Source organism: Plectropomus leopardus, chromosome 16 (assembly GCF_026936395.1).
Source record: "Plectropomus leopardus strain MGB_pleo_1.0 chromosome 16, ASM2693639v1, whole genome shotgun sequence".
Lineage (NCBI taxonomy): Eukaryota > Metazoa > Chordata > Actinopteri > Perciformes > Serranidae > Plectropomus > Plectropomus leopardus.
Window position 1 is genome coordinate 17,954,080 of NC_142191.1, and position 27,002 is coordinate 17,981,081.

Here is a 27,002-nt window from a genome sequence, read left to right on the forward strand (position 1 = left end):
TTGCAGCAGTTTCACAATCAGTCACAGCAAGATGTCAGCAATATTGGTACCATGGTATGAAAACTGACTCTGTACATTTGCTTAACTATTGGAAAAAGCACAGCTGGACAGAGATTCTCACCATAATTTTCGTAATTTTCAAAGAAACATGAAAAAAAGAATGACTACTTCTCTTTTACAGTAACAGCACCATGATGTTGATATTTTCTGATGATCTTATCTGGTTATCTTTAGATGAAAATCTCATAAAGTTGCAACCCGACTAAAGAATTGCACTAGTAAAAATGCTAAGTGTACACTATGCAAAGGTTTAGTTTCAGGGTTGGTAATAAACAGCTGTTATTTTTTTTTTTTTTTGGTATCAGATTGGCACTTGGCTGATTCGTACATTCAGGTATTAGAATTGGCACCAGAAAGGCAAAAATAGTACCGGCAAATCTCTTGCTTTTAGTTCCAGATGTAAAGAGAAAGGGGACTGCGAAAGACTGCAGGGATCAAATTTCAGCTCAGGGAGGAATGGAAGTCATTTTGCATCACAATGCTGCATTTAACACATTATTTTTAGCTGCTGTGGGGCTTTGAGAGGGTTGCATTAGGGCAAATTGGTGTGGCAACAGTATAACCAACTGATTTAAAAGTGAAATCAATGCATTCATAACTTGTTCACACATGTATTTGATTTTATTAACACTTTTCCAGAATTGTGCTTATGATTTAACAAGTAGCTACCCGGCAAAGAAGCAATACTGTATTTTTTTGGAATAACACTAACCGATAAGCTGTTTTTGGTGATACAATACTGGTAAAAAAAAAAAAAAAATCTCTGGAGTACTTTGTAGCATGATATACTGACAGTAATGATAACCAGTTAGATCTACTCAATGAAGTTAGAATACTGTAGATCTGAGGTCTGATATCACAGCGTAAATGAGATATGAGACAATGCAAAATACTGACACTGGTGTGGAGGACGTACCTCAAACTGTGCAGCTTACAGCAGATTTTTCTTCTGTGTTTCTGAGTGGAAGACGTCACACTGCAGTGCTTCTCTTCTGTTTGGTACCTAAACAGTTTTTGGTTTTCTGCTTTATCAAGAAGCCATTTCATTAGAGTGACAATAACACTCTCCCAGTCGAGTGTTTGTTTTGTTTATCACACACAAACAAAATGTAACAATAAAATATTTTATCCTTTTGTCTAGAAAATATATATTTACATTTATAAATAACTATTAAGAATAGGATAGAAACATTTCTATGTCTTTGATAAATGATTTTGCATAAAACTGAGAACAATAAACAAACAAAAAAAACTCACAAAGACACACATAACCAACATAAAGAAATGTAAGAAACTTGAGTCCATCCCTGCGACACGCGGTAAAGATCACCTCTTCTATAAACAAGCAGAATGTGCAAGTAAAAATCCAGTGACAACCAGCACTGTCCAGCCTTTTTTTAATCTCCAGGAACATTCATGTGTGTTTTACTCCTCCTACCCTGAGGCTCCCTGCGGTGAGACCCTGTGACCTCTAGCACAGCCAGGAGGTGGGCACCCACTGTGGCTCAGTGTCCAGCTTGTCTATCAGCCTGCGCAGCTCGTGGAAAGCCTGGTCTGGATCCATGTTCACGATGGTTGCATCAAAAAAGTGGCCGAAGTTGTGCTCCATCTCACGGGCCTTTTCAATAACCTCTTTTAGCTCCTCAGGCTGTAAACAGAAAACAAGACATTGCTTTTTAGAAGTGGTGACTCCTCTATAACTACTATGCTGCGTTGGACACAATTCTCCCATGATTTCACGATACTGCAGTATTAAAAAAAGTGATCTCTCTCAGTCATCACTTATGACCCTCTAGCAGTTTGTGGCAGCGTCTGTGTCTGCAGAAACTCTGCCCTCTACCTGGATTTTCTTATTTTATTCTTATGTTAGGTTATTTGGGACTTTTATAGGTGTCAGCCTTTGGGTAGTGGTGTGTGGCCCCCGCAGCCAATAGCAGTGTGAGGTTGTAACTCTAAACAAACGTAGTAACCAGCTGTCTCCTCTGCTCTGTGGATGCGAGCTGCGGGTCTGTCTGTTCGAGGGCGAGGTTGAGCCCCATACACGAGCATGTATTTCAGCTGAATTTACACAAAATTTGGCAGCACCGGACCTTCCTGCAGGATTGTGTGACTATGTGGGTGTATTTATTTATGCTTTAGAGTGAAATTGCTGTGAAACAAACAGAGAATAACTTTTTGTTTCTCTGCCTTACTCTCCTTTACCCCGTTCCCTCTCTTCATTCACACTTTAGCTCGCTTGACCGTGTAATGCTTTCTCAGTCTCTCTCAGTAAGCAGCAAGTCCTGAACAGTATGCCTTTAAAACTGTTTAATGACTTCAGATATTTACAAAACTGAATTTGAGAAGTTTAAGACTTTTTAAGGGCCTGCAGACACCCTGTTTAACAATCAGTTTCTACAGTTTCTGTCCTAATAAAGATCTTGTGGAGTTGAAACTGGAATAATGGCTTTTAATAAAAAACCTCTTTCTTTGATCTGCCTCAAAATGCCTGTAGAACATTTTTTGCGCTGAATTTCAAATGCTTCATTTTGCTAAAATATGTTGCCTTTGTTATGCAAATAACTGCATGCACAGTGTACAAACTACAACATTTACAAAATGAATATTAACTTCAATGTTTTGAAATACTGCATACAGTGGGTACCTTTGGTGTTTTCCCCTCTGCAGCCAGTAGGGTGCGTAGTCGTTCCTGAGAAGGAGGAGCGATGAAGATGACATATGGCTTGAGGTTGGAGGACCTCAACACCCGCAGCGACTGATAAGAGGAAGAACAGGAACAAACAAATATATGAAACGAGACCAAAACAGACTCAAAATATACAATAGTACAAAAAACAAGTTCAGATTTATGTTCAGGATATGAAAAGGTGTAATTATGCTCTGGCAAAACCACACTGGTTGCAATCAGGACAAAGGAATGAAATGTGCTTTATAATTAACATGTTAGACAGAAACAATGTTGTAGTCTCACACCCTTGTGTGGAGGCAAAGCAAACAGATGCGTCCAGAGTTGATGACATGTCGGACGGAGTCTGTGCTGGTGCCGTACAGGTTCTTCTCATACTCCCCCGACTCGATGAACTTCCCTGCTGCCAAGTCGGCTTCAAAGGCAGGCCGGCTCACAAAATGATACTCGCGCCCGTTCCGCTCATGTATCCTTGAGTTTCTGGTTGTGTCTGAGCCATGGAAAAGAAGAGATTGATTTGATTTTTTGCAAAAAAAAGGCATATTAAAAATAAATGGTAAGTTAACCTCTTGGAACTGTAGCAAAAGGTTTGATTTTGATTTTTATCAGAAAACTATATTCAGTATTATTAGAATTATATATTTAAAATTATGTTAGAGAAAAAAAATATACCTAACTTTTTCAATTTTAAGAGCTTTTTCTTGAAACAATTTTTTGCACGTTTTTTTGCCATGTCTTGTTAAGTTGCTTATTGCTCTCTTCGCATGATTTTCAAGATATCAAACCAATCTGCTCAGGTTTCAAAGGGTCAAATCTAACATTGACATTGACATTTGAGAATTTGTGCAGTCACACTTGAAGAAAGGTGATGTTTTATGTCAGAACCCAAAACACATGTTGCATTCTTCATCTGAAATCATAAATTGTTGATGAATATGTTGACACTGCCAGGTCTCCAAGCTTTGACAAAGCATGAACTTACGTGGGACAGCAACCGCAAACTTTTCCGGTTCAATGGCCAGCAGCCTCCGACGCAGCTCATCGTGGCCGCTGTTTGTCGGGCCAATCAGAGAGATGGGGCGTTTACGATTGGCAGGCTGGTGATAAAGCGACATCTCCTCATAGGTCAGGATGTCATCGTAGTCTAAAGAGACAGTTGGGGAGGGATTAAACAAACAACCTTGACTAACATGCCAAATCCTTTCTAGCTCTCCGGCTGCTGTTCTGTGACTAACTCTGACCTTTGACCTCTTTCTGGAGGTGGGAAAAATACTACACTGTTATATTATTGTTCCTGTGTTTGTGTGGATGGTTTGTTCTGTTTGTCTCTGATAAAAATATCCTGCTTCATATCCGACCCTCTCAGCTACACATGAAATCACTGTCTGCTTCTGTTTCCGCTGAGCAGCTCGACTAAAGCGGTGTGTGTGTGTGTGTGTGTGTGTGTGTGTGTGTGTGTGTGTGTGTGTGTGTGTGTGTGTGTGTGTGTGTGTGTGTGTGTGTCTGAACATCTATGCGTTTCTTTGTGTTAACTAACAACATCACACATCCTGCCAAGCCATTTAGGCACCTGCTGGGCACCTGTTGGTACCGCCTCTGATCCCGTCTGTGAAGACAGGACTAATCTGACCTGTGACACACAGAGTCTGGACAAGCTGCTGCAAGAGGGGAGAGATATGTCAACTCCGGCTGGCGTGTGAGGATAACACCAACAATGGGCCTCATGCAAGAACATATTCACAAACAGATTTTCTCTAACTTTTGTTCGTTAGGACTCTTACCAAGATGGGAAATTCACAGGCCACAATTTGTTGCCCAGTGCAAGGAAAAATAACTTACATTTGAGGAAACGCATGAATATCATTTAATTACATTTACATGATGTTTCAGATCAGTGATAATGACTGGATTATTAATTTTCAGGGCTAAAGAAATGCTACTACATTGGGTCCATTGAGCCTACCTACTGTAATTCAGTTACTGTGTCCCTCTGCTGACCAGAGCTGGAATGTAACTTAGTACATTTACTCAAGTACCGTTCTATGCAGTTCTGTAAGAGAACGCTGCTGAAAGAGGTCCAATGTGTGGATGCTTGAAGGCTGCCCAATGTAGACACGGACTGCTAAATACATACTCTCACTGCTGCTAAATACAGTTTTTCTCCATTTCTTTGGCTCATTTCTTAAAACAGAAATAACATTCTCAAAACTCCAGTTGCATTTTTTAAAATAGCCTATATGGTTCAGCACAACACCTTAGCTCACCTTCAAAAGGTGATATATCACCCAAAACAGTTAACAGTTATGCTTCAAAACTAAACCATTGTCTCATAGGAAAACTCAATGCCCCAATATTGAGAAGTTCCTTTGGCATAATATAAACATTACTGGCCAAAATGTTTAGATGTTTTGTCAGTGTGGCAGTGGACCCTGGAAATATCCTTAACATCCACATTTCAATATGGTCCATGATTTTCATTGACACTGGATGGTTACTTACTAGAATGTTTTTTTGTCTTGCTCACCAAATATCCTTGTGCATCAGACTAAAAATGAAGATTTCAACAAACACACACTGCCATGGAAATTGTTACTGTATTTTCAATCAAGTAAAGCAACTGCTGTACTTTTAAATAAACAGAAAATATACACAGCACAATATACTGTACAAATATCAATACAAAAACAAGGAAAATAACACATAGCTTACAAAGTAAAAATACCTGGCCAGGTTCCTCCGTGTTCAGAAATGACCAATTCTGCTGTGGTCAAGCTCTATACGTACATGTTTGCAACACTGATTCTCATGTGTAGCACCTGTCAGCTAACTGACATAATGTGTGATTGGTGATCTGAGATGTGGGAAACTCCCCCTTCATTAGTCAAGTTCAGGTTTCACCTGACAGACAATGCCCCGATTTAGCAGATGCTCGAAGGGATCCACATTACTGTGATGTTATTCATGGTATATTTGCCTGACAGATTTTGACATCTGAATGGACTGTTGTGCATGTGATGACTTACACAATGAAATTACGTCTACATGTTTTGGAGAGTACAACTATTTCACTGAGAAGCAACACAATCAGTTTTGATCAGCAAGATATAGTCATCTGTTAATTGTGCCAACTGTTGACAAGTGTACTTATTCATTTTTAAAGATTTGCTAAGGCATTTGCAATTTGTTGGAAAGAATGAGAAATTAAAATCTGTTGTGAGCGAGTGCCCAGTGGTTTGGGGGTTTGCACGAGTTGTTATGACAATATTAATTCCGACTGGAGAAATGAGCCAAAGCAACAGAGAAAACCTGCAAGAAGCAGGAGTGGTTTCTTAACAGTGGTTGTTAAGGGAAAAAGGATTACATTCTCAAACCAGCAAAAACACTTTTTATAAGCTCCTGAAGAGACAGACACAAAGAGTGAAGTCTTACCAGTATTTCTGCTGATGGTAGACGTGCTCTTCTTCCTCTGTTTCTTGCTTTTCTTTGCATACCAAAGCTTCCCTGGAGACACAACAAGTCAAAACTGTTGGCTCTAAAAGGGGTTTTATCATTTCACTTTGTTACAACCACCTAGACACCACAGATTCTGTCTGTATGTGAGTCAGATTGGAGGCAAAATGTTTGTAAATTATAGTTGTGTTTTCTCACCACATAGTGTGTGTTTCAACATCTGACACTCTCTCACCTTGGTGCTCTCGACTCCTGTCCGTTAAAGTTTTCTTTAAGGTCTCTCTCTGTTGCTGGAAGCTTTTCCCTGAAGAACAGAAAAGCAAAGATGAGCAGATAATCTATCCAAAACTGTAAATATAGATACGCAAATAGTGTATTTCCATTTGAAAATCCGATGTTTAAATAAAAATGTGCATTTTAATGAATTTGAACAGTTTGGTTTGGCTCAGTTTGGTGTTGAATAAAATGTCTCTATAGATAGTTTATTAATAACATGCGCAGTTGCATACACTGGACCACTACACTCAGGAGCTGAAAACTGAAAACACTACCAACAAGTCTAAAGCTTTTAATGGCCTAGAATTGTTTTTCATAATCTTCTAAGACTTTCTACACGTGTTGAGCAAAAGGCAAAAATAAGGGCCGCTTTCCATTTCCAGTACTTAACCTCATTTTCCTCCAGCCACAACAGACGTGGGTCGGAGAATAATCGCAAATAATTCTCAGGTGTTTGTTTTAATCTGCTTGACGTGGCAGATGGGTGGTGCTTCTTGCCAGGATACTTGTGCCAGGTCTGTTATTAGTCACAGACAACTTTCAAGTACTTTACTGTGACCGTATCCACAAGTGCTACTTGGGATGGAATTAATAATCAACTTGGCATGTATAATGAAAACTCCTGTGAGGTTTATGCAACACTGATACATTTGTATTAAATATCATTTTTGTTTGAGTCATGAATTTTACTTACTAATATCTTTTTTAAGACAAACGCCATTTAGATTTTTTAAATTAAATGTAACTTATGAAGGTCTAAACATTAACGCAGATGCATATCCTTTATGTTCTACAGACTGTTAACTTTGTAATTGTTGGTTTTTTTTGGCAGCTCAGTCTTTTGCCAGTTTCATTACTGAATGATGATACAACACAATGCTGTTTGTGATGACTGCAGGGATTTAATTAACTCAAGAAAACTTCAGTACAGTGTACAAACAATTGCGGATGACATATTTTTGTCAAGATTCCTCTTATTATGTTGACCTAAATGTGTGCACTGGTTGGATAATTTCTAATGAACACATTTATTCTAATTATTTTGCATTATCATGTATTTGCATATTTCTGTCTCTCGTCTTGTTTGTACTTGCAGATGGAATGCTTTATCCATCAAGTGACCTTGAAAACAGACCTAGTCCTCTGCCGTCTGTTCTCAGTATAATATAAGGTCAAAAGACCCTCATTTGCATGCAACTCAAATTTTGTTGGATCTTTTTTCACATTTTTGAGGCATCCATTTTGCACAGGCTCCAGAAACATGCTTAAGAATGAAAAACAACAAAGGGTCACCTGTGGCTCAGGAGATAGAGTGGGTTGTCCACTAATTGAAAGAGTTTGATCCGCAGCTCTCCCCTGGTGAGTGCGTGTGATTGTTTAACTGAGTAGCAGGTGGCACTGACCACCAGTGTGGCCAGTATGTGTGTGAATGACTGATTGTGACATGTAGTATACAAGCACTTTGAGAGGTAAGACTAGAAAGGTGCTGTGTCCATTCAACAGTTGTACGTATCGGGAGTGCACATACAGTATAAACCATAAAAAACAGGTTGTACAGTATGTTGTGGTTTAGTTATCTATATCTTATGTATACAACATGTCACCCAAAAATGAAGAATGTTATATCACAAAACATTAAAAACACATAAATATGCAAGTAAGCATACCTGTCTCTGATTGTTCTAGTCTCCTATTTTTAAAGCAATTTTATCAGTCCTTGTGAATTGTCCTTATAAATTCAAAAACTACACATTGATATTCAGCCCTGGTTTGATCTTTACCTGGAATGAGTCCAGCCAGAGGCTGGTTGTCCTCATCTCCGTCCCTGTAGGCCTGCCACCAGTTGGGGTCGTCCTGGCTTATGACGTGGAGGATGTCTCCCTTCTGGAAGGAAAGGCCAAGCTCCCGACACGGCACAAAAGGGTCATCAGAGGGGTCGTAGTCGAAGTAAGCTCGTACGTGCATCTGAGGACAGGGTTTACAATGTCAAGGTTGGTGTTGCATGCAGACAGACAGGCGTCTTCACGCACGCACACACTCACACACGTGCGCACGCACAAACACACACCAACATCATTAGAGACTTACCACAGTCTGTCTGTGAGGGGCAGGTTTAATCTGAGAGCTCGGGATGAGGAGGAAGGTCAGAGTGCCTTGCATTTGTTGCTAATAAAAAAGATGAGAAGCAATGAAGTGATTATATTTCCATAACTTTATTTACAATACTAATGTATTTACTAATGTTTAATCCTATGATACACTGGATGTATATTATGTGGTCAATTTGTTAAAAAAACATCTAGTTATGTTAAATTACATTTATATTTAGATATTATATATATATATATATATATATAGTTAATATAGAGATAGCCAATACCATTTTTAATTACAGCCTGCACCCTTTGTACAATGTTTCAGAGAGTTTCAGCTTCTCCCCTCTGGACAGAGATTTTTAGTCCCGATGGGTAAAACAAAGTGCTATAAAAACAGCTTTGTTGCTGCCATCACACTGGTGAACAAGTTGTAGAAAATTTGCAAAGGTAATTTTGGAGCCTGTATTTTTGATTTATCTGTTCATAGTTTTCACATTGTTTTTATTTTACAGTCTGGTTATGTAGTTGAGTGTTTTCATTGCTATTTATTACATATTTAACATTTGATTAGCACAGGGGCACTTTATTTGTTTTAACTGTTTGCCATATTTTATCCTTAATGTTGCCTGTGGTGTTTTTGACTGTGTTAGTGGATGCCTTGTACTTTCTACTGCAAATCAAATCCACCTACGGTACAAGCAAAGTAACTGAACCTGTAATGATTGTAATCCTGTTAAAGTAATTGTGTTGCATTGTGGGTAAAACTGTAATGTCACCAGCTGTGGAGAAACAGACAGTGCAAGTAAGATCATGATTTCTGAATAAATTCTACTGTCTTTTATAGCATTAAATGTAAATAATTTTAGTTTTCAAGATATTTTAAGCACCTATACATGCACTATAACAAACTTAATTTTCCATAAATTAAAAATTAAATTGTAACAGAGTTAATTTCTCCATAAATTACTGTAAATAATCAACAAACTTCTATACAGCCCCTGGTCCTCACCAGTAAGTCATGGACTTCATTGACGTGTTTCCCTCGAATAGAAATCCCGTTGATTTCCAGGATCTCATCTCCCTCACTGAGAAGGCCGCTCCGCTCTGCTGCTCCACCTTTCACTACACGACTCACCACCACACTGTCCATGTCGTTACGTACTGTCGCACCCTGATGGCCACACACACGCACACACACACACACACACACACACACGGAGTTCATACACTGTAGATAACAGAGATCTCACAAAATAAGCAACACACAAGGTAATTAAAATGTACATGAAATGAAACACTTCAAACCCCTAATTTTATCCAGAATAACAGAAAGATCCATGCAGAGGAAAATATGTCACAGTGAACATCATTTTGTCATTGCCAATGTTTCACATCTCCCTCTGGAGCTTATACTGACAGGCATTTTGCTGCCCTGTTGGTTTGTGGGTACACTGACACTGGCACACCCAGATGATAAATGTGAGTGGTGGAGCGCACTGAAAGCTGAGAGTGGAGGCTATTTCACTGGAGTTACACACAATACAGAAACACTTGACAATAACACAATAACATGGTTATTTAAAGGAATAATGCACCTCCTAAATGATCATTTGTAAATCAGTGAATCATACCATGTTACGCTGAATTCACAAATAAAACTTTTTTTCTCATATTTCTCCTTGGAGATCAAATAATCTAAAAACTGAGAAAATTCAAAGAAGGCAGCAAAACTAAATAAAAACATCAGTTTACAAACTCTCACACCACTCGTGCAGTATAATCCAAGTCTCATTTATCCAGTCATATGCTCAGTATCAAACAGACAGCTGTTGCTTATGGGGACCTGAACTCAACATTAAACTTATCCATGCTATCCTCAAAGCCAGACTCCGTTGACAAAAAGTCATTTTACCTCAGTGAACACAGGAGCTGCTGGTCTACCACTGCCTCCACCAGTTAGTTTATTAATGTTATTTTGTGAATTCAATGAATCCAAACTAACTCTTTAAAACACCAAAGTAACACAGTAACACTGACTAACTAACCAGCAGCTCATGTGTTCAGTGAGATGAAATTACTATTTTTGTCAATGGAGTCTGGCTTTAAGAAAAGTATAGATGAGTTTCACTTTCTGCTCAGTCCCACATCGGAAATGGAAAATACTGAGCTAACAGGTTTTTTTGATAAAGTTTTGCTGTTGATAACATGGCCACCTATGACATTAATTCATCAAGACTTTCCTCTGTTTTTGGATTCTTCGTTCACTGTTGAGGCATGCAAGAAAAATAAAGTTTTTCTAACAAATTCAAAGTGAAACGGGTGAGTAATTGATACAAGAATGATCATTTGGGGGGTAAAGTATTCCTTTAGCCTATTATCAGATGTTCCTTTTTAATAACTCCATTTAAATGCTGCATAGATAATTTTAAAATTGTCTTTGTAGCATAAGGGAGTATCAGTGACTAAAAAAGACTTAGTAGATCATGTCTCACCAGTGGAGTGTCACGGGCCTTCTCCAGCCGCACAAGTTTAACGGTCTCTCCAAGGTACTGGGTCACGTTTTCCTCTGCTATTTCCTGCCCTGCCACACTGTCATGAGCCTGCATCAGTGCCTGCCACATTAAACAAATACAGAGACACGCATGGAGACAAACGGACATACAGAAGTTTTACAAACAGACAGAAACATGGATAGAAAAAAAAAGTAGGAGGCAGCGTGAGGTAAAGGGAATGAATGGCTGCTGATTGTGTCTGTATAGATGTGGTCCTCTGTAATGACTTAGAAAGGAAATAATTGCAATACATTCTTCTAATAAGTTGCTCTTTGCTCTCTTCCCATTTTTGAAAGAAATCAATATCAATATTCTTGTGCTGCATTCAGGAGCCTTTCACAGGTGTTTTGAGTGCTGGAGAAAACATGGGAAAACAAATCAATGAGCAACTTGGCGAGAAATGTCCTACAAATTGCAAGAATTTAGTAGTTTTAGAAAATTATATTAATATTTTGAAAATCTAGGGAAAATGTTGTGAAAACGATATACATAAATGTCATAATTATATATTTAAAAATTATTAGATTTTAAGAACTTTTTTCAGGTTTTTCCTTGTTTGTTTGTGTTTTTTACCTTTCCTTTTTTTCCCCTTATGTTCAGGTAATTTTTTTGTACAAATTTGCCGCAAATTTTTGGGTCATTTTTTATTAAAAGTTGCATGTTACTTGCATGTTATCAATCCAGTTTGCTCAAGTTTCAAAGGGTTAAAAATTCAATGAATAATCCAAAACTTTCGATTACTTTTACTTATTCCATGACTTTTCCAGGCCTAGAAAATGTAATTGTGAAATTCCATGAATTTACCAGGTTTTTCATGACCATGGGAACCCTGTCTGTCCTTAAATGTGCATCCAGAACCAGAGGCCTCCCACCCCGTTTTTCTTTTTTAACAAGACCAGTCAGCAGCCCCACCTCTAAGCCAGAAATAATACAGATTGCTCCTTCACTTCATTTAATGTGACAAGCCCTCCGTACCCCACAATTAATAACCGTCGGCCCAAATTAGTGTCTCTATCCTGCAGCAGAGGGGACCTAAGAGAGCGGACGCCGGGCTAAGCTTTGGCGTACAACCAATCCGTCTTAATCTCCACCTGCATTTAGTAGTCAGGATCCACCGCCATCAATCATCAAACACCTTTTGCTCCCCTGCTCACGAGGAAACTGTGTCCTAGAAAACTGTGAAAGGGAGACAGGTGGACTTGTGGGAGCCCCTTTTCTCTCCCACATGTACCTGTCCGTTAGTTTTGGGGTGCAAGGTCGTTTATCTGTGCAGTGACTCGTGTGATCATCTGCTCCCTGCAGAGAAACCTACATAATCTGCTCCACTTTCTGTGCCACGGGGCAGGCTCATGACACTGCCCCCGCCGGCTACATGGATGCAGCTCAGTGGAGAGGTTAACAGGCCAATGAGAGAATCGATAGTTCACACAGTCACGTAGGTCAAACATCAGACTGCTGGCCCACCCCCGTCAGAACGCTCAACCATAAATCACAGCAGCGTCTTCCACCTTAGGTCTTTTCTCACTTTACTGCTTCTCTAATGAATGATGACATCGAATAATGTTACTACAGTTTTTCTACAGAAGAATCTCTGAAGCTGACAAAGGTAGAGCATCAGCAGTTCAAACCACTTCAAAGCAGGGAAATTTGAATTAGTGTCTGATTCTTTTCATGTTGACATACCAAATATTAAACAGATGTCCCACTGAGAAGACGCACAGGTAACCTAACTCAAGTGCGTAAGACTTTTTATGATTTGGGTTTTTTCTGGATGGAGCACATTCTGCACATTTTCATACTGTGACAGGGTTTCAACAGCTTAAGGCAAGTTAGATTTAAGACCTTTTAGGGCTTTTTTTTTTTAATACCACTCAGAATGAAATTTGAGACCAATTAAACAATACCCGAAACTGACAGAAACAAAATGTCGGTTCATGTTTTCACCTTTCTCTTTTCACCTCTCTTTCTACTTTTTTTGAGTAATTAATGCAATTATTGGATGAAGTTTTGCTGTTTTCCCTCCTTCACCTGAATGTATTTTGTATCCTGTAATCCTATGGGTGGGTGGGCAGGGTGGTGGGGAGGGAATGGTTGAACTGAGGACAAGTGTACATGTTTTGTACCCTTTTTTTTGGGATAAAGATTCTTAAAGTCAATAAAACTCATTTACAAGAAAAAGGTTAGATGTTAAACTTTCTAGAGTGGAACACGTGGAAAATTATCAACATTTTATTCTTATAAAAGAAAAGCTTATTTGTTTGTCATTTGTTTAGATGTGGTAAAAAAATGGCAGCATTGTTGGTTTCCCCATTCTGATCTGTGTGACAATAACGCAAACTATTTGAAAAGAAAAAGATATCACCAATTTTTCTAAGATTTTATGGTGCAACATCAGCAAAAAAAAAAAACATTCATAATGCCCTGCTTCCCACCTCTTAGCATTAAAAACGCCAAAATAAACACAGAACAAGAGTGAATGTGGGGTTGGCTTTTTCTTCAACTTTTATAACCAACAATCCTGCAAAATATACCTTTAAACCCTACAGCTCCCCATCTTAGAATATACATATATTTTACATATTTTAACTGTAAGCTACAGACTGTATTCAAAACCAAAAGACATGAAACAAAACAGCAAGACCTTCTAAATTTGCTGAGCCACATTACATTACCGCCTAATTTACGTAATGGCCTTTCTTGAAAGCCACTAAACTAATCTTTTGGACAAATCATGGACATAGTTGACCTTGAAAAAAATTACTTTGCACACCATAAAATAAAAACTGTAATAATGAATACAATTTTTCACATAAGATTTAATCTGTAAAGCAAACACCTGCCATGCCCAAAAGTCCTTGAGCAAAATAAAAAATTCCTGCCGCTCGTGTCACATGAACAGGACATGACTTTATGACAGTATAATGTGTCATGATGGAAGAATCTGTCGTTTGGTCTGCATTTTAACTCAGTATTTATGACGGCACAAGGTAGTGAAGTAAAACTGTCCTTCAATTGTCTTTGAGCTGGTAATCAGGTAATTCACATATTTTCATTTAATAGTCTATGCACCAGTATACACTTAACTTCTGACCTCCCACTGGAAGGTGAAAGAGAAACAATTACCCTTGTTGGAATAGGTGCAGCATAACAATAATTATATTCTAGTGACTCCAGTTATCAGCATATTAACTAACTAAATGGGGTGGCCATGGCTCACTGGTCTTATATTAACATTAACGATCATTATTCTAAGTCACAGCTGGCAAGCAGACATCTGACCTGGAGATGAGGATTGGTGAGCAGAGCCTTGAGCTCCAAACCCTCCTTCTGTTGGCTCGACTGGAGAATCTTCTGGACCTGAACAGACACACAGAACCATGCTGAGCTAAACTGTTAGACTGCTAAACAGTTCCTACATAAAAGTGCTCACAACAAGGTCTGTTGATTATCTTGAGTAACCGGGTCATTTGAAATGTAATTTTTTGTCACTTTGAGTACCACATGCCGAGTGCCATCTAGTTCAAATTAGAGGGAGGACAGACATCTCTGAAGCGGATATCTCCGACTCTCAGCAACTCACACCAAACAATCTAGACTGATAAATAGCAATACAGGCAAGATTTTTGATTTTAGGGTGAACTGTCCCTTTAGAATATCTTTCATGTCAAAGTCACGTAAACAAGAAAGTCATTTAAAAAACAAAACAAAACATTTAAAGTCAGATTTGAGTCTAAAGGTGCAAATATACTCTGATAGAATGATGAATGGTCGAATAGCTTGGAAAATCCTATGTCCGACAATTACTGTAACTTTTCCAAAACCAGCAATCCAACATGCGCGCGCATGCGCGCGCGCACACACACACACACACACACACACACACACACACACACTGAGTGGAGGTAAAAAAAAGGAACTCTTTCTCAACTCTTTATTTCCATTCTTGACACAACTATTTCTGTCACTTTTTATGAGAACAACCAAGTGTAACACAATGAACGTCTTCTAGGAGAGACTGTCTCAAAAGGTGGGCCTCTATGCCCATTTTTAACGATTTTTGGGATGTCTTCCTCTCTATGATGGCCGGCTTCTCTGCTGTCTGTGAGTGAAGCCATTTGGAACAGGTGTAAATACATTTAATTTCCAAAGTGGTCAGAGGATTCATTTTTTGGATTTTGGTGACTCAATGACCCTTTAAGTGGCACAAACCTCAGGGCAGCCAATCAACTTTTACACATCATACATCAGTTGCATTTGTACCGAGACGTTTTAAACACACCCAATAACCTAATAATTAGATTTACAATACTGGCCTTTCTTTAAGCAGAACCCTCACCCTGAAATTTTTTTTTTTTTTAAATATTATTATTATAAATTGAAATTATCCTTGTTTTTGCCACAGACGTGCTCATATTGTTATTAGAGATAATATTACAGAAAGGCCCCTGATAGAAATATGTTTTTCCATACCTTTCGCTTCAATTTGGTCTGTTTGTTAGTATGTGACCAAGTCTCGCTCAAGGATAAGTCTTGTTTTGAAATCTTTGTGAAAGGATGAAAGGCCGTATGCTTAGGATTACAGCAACAATTTTGAACAATAAAATTCCATGACTTTTTCAAAACTTTAATCGATTTTTACAATAACAATAAAATTCTGTGACTTTTCCAGACCTGGAAAATATGATTGTGATATTCCATGACTCTTCCAGGTTATCCATGACCGCTGAACCCTGTTTTAAGTACACTGATGGTGCATAATTTCCATCAGGTATTAAACTGCAGCCTGCTGTACTGCTGTAGCCGGAGCAGTCTCTCTCAACACTGGACCAATTTCCAAAATTGTTGCCTCTGTAAGTCACTTAGACACATGAATATGGGAAAATAAGGTCCAGGTTAAAAATACCAAAGTTTGCCTTAAAAACCTTCCACCAAAGCTGCACAAACAACGATATAAAGCCATGAAGCTGATTTTAAATTAGATATCGCCATTAAAACACTTGTTTTGTTACACTGTTACAATTATATGGATAATAGCTGGAAAAAACTAGCTTGAAAAAAAACTAAAACACAATCCACAACACAGATCATTTGCACTGTGTGTTTATGCCTGAATGTGGTATTTAAGCAGATTATAGAGGCACAAACTTGGAAAACACCTTATTAGACTTCAGCACATTATACTGCTCTTCCAGGACTTTTCATACTTTCCACTCTGCTCCATTTTTTTCCCTCATTTCTTTTCTCCTCTCTGTTACACAGTTTATTTTAATCATTTGGTTCTTGTTTTGTCATTTACTGGAAAGAACATATTGTTTGTGGCTTGGACTGTGTACTGAATCATAATAGTAGGCACTTTTTGGTGTCTTGTTGTCTCTCTGCGTCTTTATCTTCATTGCCTGTTTGGAGCTTACTTCATCATTACACTAATCGAAGCTCTCACTAACAAGGTGACGCACTCTCCCCCCTCCCCCCAAAGCAGCACTGCACCTCGGCCCTCAATGCTCTAAGCTGCTGGAGTTTCTTTTTCTAGCCGCCCAGATCCCTGCCTCCTTCCTGCAGTGTGCTGCACTGCTCAACCAGCACCAGGGGCTGCTGGGAGATTAGTTTACCCAACTGAGTGTCACACAGCACAGCCACTTAGTTTAGACTCACTGCAGCTCAAACTATTACGCGTCGTTAAGCACTTCGGGAGCTGTGCCCGGTGAATGAGTACATACACACACTGATTTACTGTGCGCAGAAAGACAACGTGTTGTGTATGTGTGAAGCAAAATAGATCATCTCTGCCGGCCCTGCTGTATCCTCAAACCACTCCTGTCAAGACTGGAATACCAATTCTGTAGCAGCGCTGCCTGATGTCCTCTGAATGAACTCCACACAGCTCATAGCAGCCTGATTTGTCAAAACAAGGCTGACTCTTACACATCTAGCCATCAGCTAAAAATCACACTGCACCAGTCTGACTGCGCAGAAAAGCCTGTATTGCATTCTTTCATGTTACACCTATCAAGAGTTGACACTAATCCTAATGAAGTGCCTACTGTGGGTGTATCCTGTCGTTGTTGTATCGAGCTTATACTAAATTCACAGGAAACCATATCACAGTTTCTGTCTTTTTACGGGGAACGGGCTCTGTATGACAGGCTACATTTAATGTGCAGAGGCTCAGCTCTGCAGGGACACAAGTCAATTACTGTCGCTTTGCTTCAGTAGAGAACAACCAGCTTGTGTTTTGTCAACAAGGAAGTCAGGTGTGGCACATAACCACCAACTCAAACCCCAGCACTGAGATGGTTTCTTGCACTCTGTCACTCTCTTTGTACCAGCACATCGTCGGTGCTGTTATTTAAAGAGGAAACAGCAGCTGGTGGACAGGGGAATCAAATAAACTAGAATTACGCTACACGGTTGTATGCCTCTGTGAACCAGTCGAGTTGCAAGTTACTGTTGACAATCATGTATGTGAAAACGTGGATGCTTCACACACATACTGCCCCCGGTAGCACAGAAGATCTCTACAATTAGCACAGTTTTAAGGTGGACACCCAAAATCGGTGCCACCAATTCATCATCTGACAAAATGTCTCCCTACTGTTGCTGAGAAATGGTGGTGTATCACACACATTCACTTTTTTGTAGCTACCTGCCATGATTGAAACAGCAGCCATCACAATTAGATTTTCAATTTTTTGAGCTTGACTGTTTATTAGCAGTGTTGTTCGTTGCATCACATTCTTGGAGCGCAGAGCACACTCTGGGCACAGATAAAGCAGCAGAACTTCAGGCGCATTGAACGGGAAACTTAACTGTTCATTCTGCTGGGTCTTAAAGTTTGCCTAACTCACAGCAGCTGCTCCTCTCATCCACTGATCTGGTCAGGGACTGACAGGATATTTGTCCACCCTGCGAGTCACAAATTGCTGGTGAGGAAAAAATAACTCACGGAGAGCTCCACCTGGGCTGTGTTCACGGGCCTACAAATACCTCTGAATTTAGAGAAGGGACACAGAAGGATACAAAGCGACACACACTAATTTTAAAGGAAAAAAAAAAAAGGTTTGCTGTTGTCCCGCCCCCGTCATCATCTACCACCACACATACACTAAAATTGCGTGGGATACATTGTATGGCATTGAGTAATGACCAGAGTGTTTTTGCAGAACATTATATCACAGTAAAATAACTTCATCGTTTTATCCTATTTGTGAGTTATTCTGTCATAATAAGCGTATGAATTATTGAGTTATTGCCAAAAACATGTTTTGTGACCTTTACGGTGACCTTTGACCACCAAATTCTAATCAGTTCATCCCTGAGTCAAATGTAAAGTATCTCCCAATCATCTTGTCCTCTCTTCACCCTAATTCTTCGACTTAATCTGTAAACTTAAACTTAATCTTTTCCACCTGCCTCTTTCAAACTCTTTCCCAGCTCACTCAATTTCCATGTATGGCCTGGATCCAACAAATCCCTCATTTTTGTTTTCACTCACCTTGTTAACCGCAAGACATTTTACATTTCATAATTATTTAAACTGGCATGGCTGTCTTTTGGGCAGCTTTGTTGAGTTAATCATCGCCTCAAGCAAAGATTGTTCATGCTTCATTGAGTTTGTTCAGAAACTTCACCCACAGATGCATTAGCCTCTAAATATAAGCTTAATGTGGTCCAAAATATAAATTGGCAAATATAATCCAAGCACCGTCATGCTTGTATGCACAAACTGCCTCCACTGCTCATCTCATGAGAATAGATTTTGTGGCATGGTAACAATTGTTTGAAAATTAAAATGAGTTATTTGTTACTCTGGGTACAGTAATCAGTTTCTCCAGGAGCTATTGACACTAAAAGCACCTACATTTGCAAAAGTATAAGAATCCAGCAGTACAACTATAACTAACGAGCAGTGACGCAATACTAATAGCAAGATCACCATAGACTTTCTACTTCTACATAACTTTTTATAGTGCAGCAAAGTGTCACAGCACTTCCACAAAATGTTTGTTTTGAGCTTTAGTGAGTTGCTTCAAAACGGCCATTATGCATACCTCCTGGCAGAGATCCTCTGCCTGTGATGTGAGGGGTGAGGTTGGACTGACTTTGGTCATCTGCTGAGAGACAGCACTGTAGATGGCGTAGGCATTTCTGAAGTCCTCCTTAGAAAGGAGCTGCATTATCACCTCCACATCCTGCTGGCTCTGTGAATCGGACAGGCAGTGCTTTGCCAACTTCAGGGCCTGCAGAACCTCTGTCAAATCTGAGAAAGAGACAGTTAGGGGGGCAGTACATGCATTAGAGTGGTGCAGCACTTATGAAGTTGTTTGTAGGCCAAAAATAAAGAGTACACACAATAAAAATAAAGATCTGTGGCGATTTATACTTACAACTTTTGTTTAGCAAGATAACCTTCCCTCAAAACAGGGCTGTTATGATTCTGGAGTGTAAATGCAATCGCCAGGGGTAAAAAGCGAACAAACTACACAATGGTTGCATGACTTCAATGTCCCCACCACAATGAGTCAGTAAAGGCGGTGTTTGGTGTGATGACATTTAATGTCCCTGAAAAGCTCTGTGGTCTCATTAAGTCAGTTGTTAGCACCGCCTTTTTTAAGGAAAAGCTACAAAATTCCTGAGTCAGGTATTTACCGGAATATTTTACACTGTAGAACAAAAACATGAAAATCTTCAGCTTTTAATAACCCCGGACCTTAATTCAGATATCTAAACCGTTCAGAAAACCCACTGACGTAGAGACAATGGAGCCAGAAACGCTAAAATGCTAACTCATTTCAGGATTTTGGGACTCTTCATGCAGCACTCTACACAGAGAAATACAGGACTGAACTGGAAGAAAATAATCATTTTTGCTAATTTAAGAAGCAGGTGTTTGCATATTGTTTGTCTTACAGGTTTACTTCTCTGACAACACACGTGGCTTGTGAAAGTCTTTGTCAAAGTCTTGTACCTGTATGTTAAATCTTTCCACCTCTACGATCTACCTGTATTCAACTTATTGATACCAGACTATCACTTTAAGATTCCCTAATGTTACACCTGACCTGGGTCTGCAACTACAGTTGCATTCACATCATTGCTAAACAGAGATAGAAACACAACACAAAGGTAAAATGGCACCGTATAATGAAATTTTGATGACTTTTTGTGGGCACAAACATGTTAAGTCAAGGAGACTGGACTGACACCTTTGAGTCACGCAGTTTTCAGCCCCCTGCTTCCTGAGGTGTGGTGCCTGTCTGCCTGTCCCCACCTGTCTGACAGGTGTGTCATAGGGCTAACTTTATACTCCACTGCAGCAGACGTTTTCCAGTATAGGAGGAGGTTTTCATTTTTTGACATTTTTTTTTTACAGACACACATGTTCAGTTGCTTTCTTTCACGACTGTCAGACCTTCATTTCACCAAGGATGAAAGCAGCATCACAAAGTCAAATCTGACACATTCAAACTGAATGCAAATCTGTGTTTTCTGACACACCGCTGTCTTTGTAAATAAGGGGTCTAATGTAAATACTTGTATATGGATTGTCAAGATGTAAGGACTTCCGGTATTACAATCCACTCTGCCTCCTGGTTTTACTAGACTCTTTTCAATTTACAAAAGTAAATTGTGCTACACTTTTTTTCTACTAAATTGCATTCATATGTAACACAGTTAATCAGTTTCTTTATACAAATTTTTGAATGCAAAAACATGCACACAAAATAGTGAAAAAAATTTGGTGCACTCAAACTAACAAGAATAGACTACAAATACTGTACATGCCCTTTTGTATTATCAATATAATGAATCAGAAATAATTTAATTATCCTGTGGATTCTCCAATAATCAGTCACCAGTTCGGAGCAAGACACTTACCAGAGGAAATGTTGGACAGTCCCTACAACCCATCGCCCTCCGCCTTTATCACCCCACCCCCAATTTCGTAAAACCTCACAGCTCTCTATTCTTCACTGAGGCTTAACTTCCACCTCTCATTTATAACCTTCCTTCCTCTTTCCTTTGACCCCAGTGTAGACCGTCTAACCATCACTGCCCCACTCCTCTCAACTCACCAGCTACAGGATCCTGGGAGCACGTGTCTTTGATGGCCTTCTCCTTCCCCTCGAAGATGGGATTGTCAATGCCCACCTTTGGGTTCTCTGACAACTTCTTGAGCCTCAGTGAGGCATTGGGGTCGATGTCGTGCTTCCCCCTGCCGTCCTCCTCTCTCTTCTTCCTTAGCTCCTCTTGGTAGTGCTGAATCCTCTCCATGTGGGCACTGCTGTGTGGAGATTTGACAAGGCTGCTTTCGTCCCCTGGACAGTCCACCGCCCTCTCCCTGTGGCTCTTGGCCTGACCAGAGGCGTCTTGAACATAACCGTTCATATGGGACATGATCATCACTGCTGCAGCAGCATACAGCTCAAACCAGCCCGGTGTTTACTGAGATCTGCTCCAACGATGCGAGGCACTGCTCAAATCAGAGGCCATAGCACGCCGGCAGAGGAGGTCATCCTTTATTTTCTCTCTGTGATCTGTTGTCCTGAAACACACACAGAGAGTTGAGATGGATTTCCATTGTTATTTTTAGCTTTTTTATGACGGGACGCCTGAAAAGCTCTCAAGTAATTAATACAATCCACCACTTTCTACTGTTTACATCTGTTGTGCGTAGTGCAATGCCCACCATTGATGACTCCTACTTGATTACAATGGTTCCACTAAAAAACTGGTTAAACCACAGGCTGCTTCAATAGATAGCAGAACCAGTTCAAGAACCAGAGCTAATCTGGTGGAAAGGGGGTATGGATGACTTTGCACACCTAATACTGATGCACTTGTGAAGGCTAAGAGGTGCTAAGTTTCAGAAGCAAGTGAAACACTGAGAGGTCTAGTTTGTTTAAAATGCTGCTACAGAGATTTTTCCATCCTGATACAGTTATCCGAAAAAAACATAAATACTGATTGCGTCATATAAGATACTGAACAGTGTCCAAAATATTGTGAATCAGCAGCTTCAATACAAAACAATTTGTATCAGACTTCTATCTTAAAACAATATAGTTGGAACGCTAATACTAAAGCTGCAAAAAAATTGGATTTCTAAATGATTTGTAAGGGATGGGATAAATTAACCTGCTTCCTAAATAGCTTCCACTTTAGTTTGGTGTGGCGTATTACACAAGAGGAGGAGGGAATTTATGGAAAAATGCACAAGTAGTGACAGTGAGTAGTAGACTGACTGAACGTGGAATAACTGAGCCATATTGTTGAAATCGCACTTGTTTTTCTTAAGACATCTAAGGCTGTTCACCATCTTTTTAGAAAATGGTTGAACATTTTTCGAATGCAATTGTACAAGTTTACACTAAAAGAAAGTTAATAATATGGAGGTGTTTTATTTATTGGTTATTATGTAATGGTTTTACCAAGCCAATTAAAATAAAATTGAGCTGTATGTGGACCATGAACTAAAATGTGTTTATCGCCCCTGGTCTAAGGTATGATATTGTATAAAGCTTTTGTTTAAATTTTACCTTTTAAAATGTTGATTTTTCATAGCGTGTCTCTTTTGCTGCTGTAACATGCAAATTACCTTCACGCATATCAACAGTCTTATCTTAATGTCAGCAAAAGTGACTTCTTATATCATCATTCTTTCTTTCTGCTGACTGCCTGTTACTCAGGGTCAACATTCACTCCTTCCTCCTTTCCTCTCTCACACCACTAATCTAACTCCAAACATGGAAAGCTCTCTGGCCTCGGTCACCTGAAATCCCTTCAGTTCAGCATCACCCAGCCATTTGCTTGGGGACACATGTCCCCAACTGTCCCGCCCTCAGGAGCAGCTTAATCAAAATATCCATCTGTAGCCTATGTACGGATGTCCAAATAGAGATATAGCACGTGAATTTGATGCCTGTGTTCAAGACGGATTATAATCCATTTTAATCTATGTGAATTTGGTGGTATGACGGGGATACATCCACTATTTAGTTAACCTGTTGAAACCTGAGCAAATTAGCTTGATTTTTTTTTTCTTTTCCAAAAACATGGGAGGAAGGCAATGAGCAAAAAAGTTACAAGATCATTTCTGGAAAATAAGTAAAATAATAATAATAAAAATATCAAAATGGAAATGCCCTATAAAAAACCTGTAAACAATAAAATAATATTATATATCCAGTACTAATTTCTTGCAAATTCCTCATTGACTTTTCCCATGTTTTTTTTTTTGTCCATCTAGGTTTCAAACGTTTAGTTTTTGTGAAAGAGAAAAAATAATCTACATTCTATCACAGAGAATGTAATTTTACAGACCAAAAGGGAGGATATGTACCTAGAGAGCCTGTCATCATCTTTCATTATGATATTAGCTTCTGTTTAAATACCACGCAGGTGCTTAGAAAGAGCTTTCTTTCTCTCAACCTGGTATGGTTTGAATACACTGCAGACTTGACACACACTTGTTTGCATACTTCCTGCAACTACACTTGTGAATAAGATGTTTGCCCTCAATACGACTTAACATTAAAGACATCTCTCTGTTTGCATGGAGAAAAAACCTCAAGAGGCAAAAGGATAAACATTGCTTTGTCACTGACAGCCACGTCTTGACATACAGTCAGTCATACACACGTTACCTGTTACCTCATGGCCGCCCTCCCTCCCCCTCCTCTACCTACTTCCCACAGCTAATTACATTTGGCAGGTCTATCCCCCAGCTCTTGGACCAAGCTCCCAAACCCCTCCCCTGCCGAAGCATTTAGCTACGTTTAGAGTGGCGCTGTACGGCTGACAAACAGAAGAGACTGCCAGCGGGCCATCTGTTCCTGTGGGCTTAATTAAGCCTGGGATCTCATGCCCAACTCTGGCTCAGTGGCCACAGCAGAACTGGGAGAGATGCTGGGAAGGGACAGAGGAGACCTGGGTAGAAAAATGAGAATGAATCAAGGTGCACACACCCGCTTTGACGTAAACAAAAGGGGCAATACGAGCAGTTTGGCCTCAGGTAGATATGTGGAGGAAGTTTACGAGATTACACAGATGGCGGCATATTTCTTTAAAATTAAATAAGAGCTAATCATGTCATGTGATGCTAGAGAGTGACATATCTTATCAGCAAACCCAATAACTGAACAGAAATTATGGAATACTTCAAAATAAATGATAGACTGAAAGGGGTTTGGCATGAAAAACACCAAGAACTAGGGCCACATGATATGCCAAATAAATAAAAAAAATAAAAATAATCAAACTGAGACAATATGAGTCATGATATAATTGAAAATGTTTGTATTTCATTTTCCCTGGAAATAAATAAAAATAAATAATAATGATGATGATATGACATTGCTGGGGTCTGTATCAAACAAACCTTTTCCCTTATGTCTGGAATATGATTTGTAACCCAGGGCATCTCTGTAGCATCTCAATGTTTCATTTAAAACGGTATGTTTTGACACATTTTACCTTTAATCAAAATTTGCAGATCCTGTGATTTGGGTATTGCATTTGGCCGTGTTTTGATTGCAACAATATTTTAATTAATTGTGCAGCCCTGCCAGAAACACAGGTACAAAGTAAGAAAAATGTAAAGCATCTCAGTAGAGTTCAAATTGAAATTGGAGAAAATAGGAGACCTATTATATTTTCAGAAATAAACCAACCCAGTACCATCTTGTCCTGATGTATCCTGTCATCCTACAACTTTCTGTAGGCCTACATCAACTCTCCCTCTACACGCTCTGATGTACAATAAATTCAGAATATATACGTGGAAATAGTGCTAATATTAATACTTTAGCAGTACAGTTACTTGACTTATATCCCTAACAGTGCATGCTGACAACTCCAGTGGTGCTAATTCACTGAAGAAGGTTATGAGAAATTGGTGAAAGATGTGAAAAATGCCATGAACCTTGAATTAAGAATATTTCCACACAGATACTCAAGTGGAAAGTTTCAACGTACTTATCAAAAACTACTCTATCTTAAAGTTACTGTAGTAAATTGTAACAGGGGCAAGTCCTACGCTGGCACTTTTATATAAGGACTATTAACAAACCAAGAGCAATACAGGTTTGTGGTCCTCTTCAATGCGTTAAAAATGTTTTCATTTCTCACATATGTCCTAGCAAGTGATTTCCTCCCAACTAAGGGACTGTTCATTATTTATGAGATGAGGGGGGCTGGTGCAAAACAGGAGAGGCACTCCAAATCATTTCAACCCTTTCAAACCTGAGCAAACCGCTTTGATTTTTTTTAAAAACACAGGGAGAAGGCAATGAGCAACTTAAGAAAATGTAAAAAAAAAAAAAAAAAATGTCACAAGAAAATCACCTGGAGAAAAAGGGAAACCCCAAAATGACCTTGAAAGGTATTGATTAAGAAGTACTTATTTTAGATATTTCCATGTTTTTGCTGAATCATTATTTTAAATATAAAATTGTTATAATTGTAAATATAGTTTTCAGGACATTTTTCACAATTTTTAGAAAATATTCTTCTAATAACGCTCCCCTCTTTTTAATACTATATTTCTAAATAATTTTCTAGTCACCTTTTACTAATTTCTTGCGATTTGTGGGACATTTCTTGCCCAGTTGGTCATTGCCTTTTCCCCATGTTTTTGAAAGAAATTAAACCAATTTGCTCAGTTTCAAAGGGTCAAATAGCTTGTGAAAGACGTCTAAACACAACACAAGAAGACTGATATTGATCCAGGTCCAGGGTTAAGTCCTGGATAGGGAGTTATGTTTTTTTATTTGTCTTGGGGGATGGACATTCAAATTTACCCTCATCTGATTAATTAAGTACAGTCCCTAAGATTAAGACTTACTTTCCAGTAGGAAAGTTGTTTTCAAAACCAGTACTACACAGAAACATTCAGATATAAACACAGTACACAACATATCCATGCTGTGGCTGGAAATATCCTCCTGTTTGTATTTGTGGGCTTCTATTTTAGTCTTACCAAAAGTAAATCGATCAAAAATCCACTCAGTGAGTTATTGATTTTAGAATCTGCTCAGGAAAAGTTCTTAATGCAGCTCTTGAAGTAGTGCTTATTTGTTCAGCCACAAGAAATTGTTATCATACAAGTAACCATTATCACTGAAAGTCCCGTAAATGAATGGTATACTGAGTTTTGATGTGCTAGCTTACACTCCGCCACCACATCTCTGACTATAATTAGCTACATGCACACATCTAGAGGGCCAAAACAGAAAATATCCTCATACATTTGTCATTGCTCTGTGGTTCAAAGACTACCAGCTACTAGCTTAGATTGAGGTCACGCTTAACGATAATGTTAGACGTGTTTCAATGAGTCACCGTAGGAATTACAGAGTCTTTCCCATTGTGGAGAAACAACTATCGGTCTGGTGCAACTTTACAAAGGACCAATGATGTAGCACACTACAACAACAGCACACACACGTTTAGAAACACGCTGCTGTTAAATTTCCAGTGTAACAACGAACTAGTATCAACAATAGCAGCGAACTTAGCTTAGCTTTTTTTACCGCTAGCTGCGTAGCTTAACGGTAATTAGCTGTCCCGTAACCGACTGCGTGTACTCACCACTTCAAAGATAGGAAACTTCAGGTAAAATGCGGTTATTCCTTAATTGTCCAACGCTCTGGAAACGTGTTTTATTCACACACGGAGGTTCAGGGGCAACGCAAAGTGCCTCCCGGGTCCTCACAGGTCCGCGTTGAGCAGCCGCGGTGAGTTTTGTCCAGGCACAGTCGGGACACTTGTGGCCATTGCTGAGAGTCTGCTGGTGTTTTGAGTCGTCTCCCTGGCAACACTGCGGCTCCACAGCGCCCCCAGTGTGTCGGACACGACATGACCACATGCCCCAAACTACAACCA

The 27,002-nt window shown here is 39.3% G+C and overlaps 1 protein-coding gene across 3 annotated transcripts; it reads right to left on the reverse strand.

The window, feature by feature from the left end:
• Positions 1-655: 655 nt before the first annotated feature.
• On the reverse strand, positions 656-26,902 carry pals1b (protein associated with LIN7 1, MAGUK p55 family member b). Of its 3 annotated transcripts, XM_042503212.2 has the most exons (15): positions 26,709-26,902; positions 21,194-21,663; positions 19,169-19,377; positions 14,400-14,477; positions 11,061-11,180; positions 9,578-9,739; positions 8,561-8,638; positions 8,254-8,437; positions 6,432-6,500; positions 6,176-6,247; positions 3,729-3,890; positions 3,034-3,236; positions 2,705-2,815; positions 1,499-1,708; positions 656-1,395 (listed from the first exon to the last, which is right to left on the reverse strand). In XM_042503212.2, exons 2-14 carry the CDS (start codon positions 21,519-21,521, stop codon positions 1,532-1,534), a joined length of 1,953 nt encoding a protein of 650 aa, XP_042359146.1. In that variant the 5' UTR covers positions 21,522-21,663; positions 26,709-26,902; the 3' UTR covers positions 656-1,395; positions 1,499-1,531. The 3 variants fall into 3 exon arrangements, with proteins under 3 accessions (XP_042359146.1, XP_042359147.1, XP_042359145.1); XM_042503213.2 differs by having other exon boundaries at positions 656-1,708; positions 11,061-11,168; positions 26,709-26,901; XM_042503211.2 differs by having other exon boundaries at positions 656-1,708; positions 26,709-26,901.
• Between the last annotated feature and the right edge of the window lie 100 nt (positions 26,903-27,002).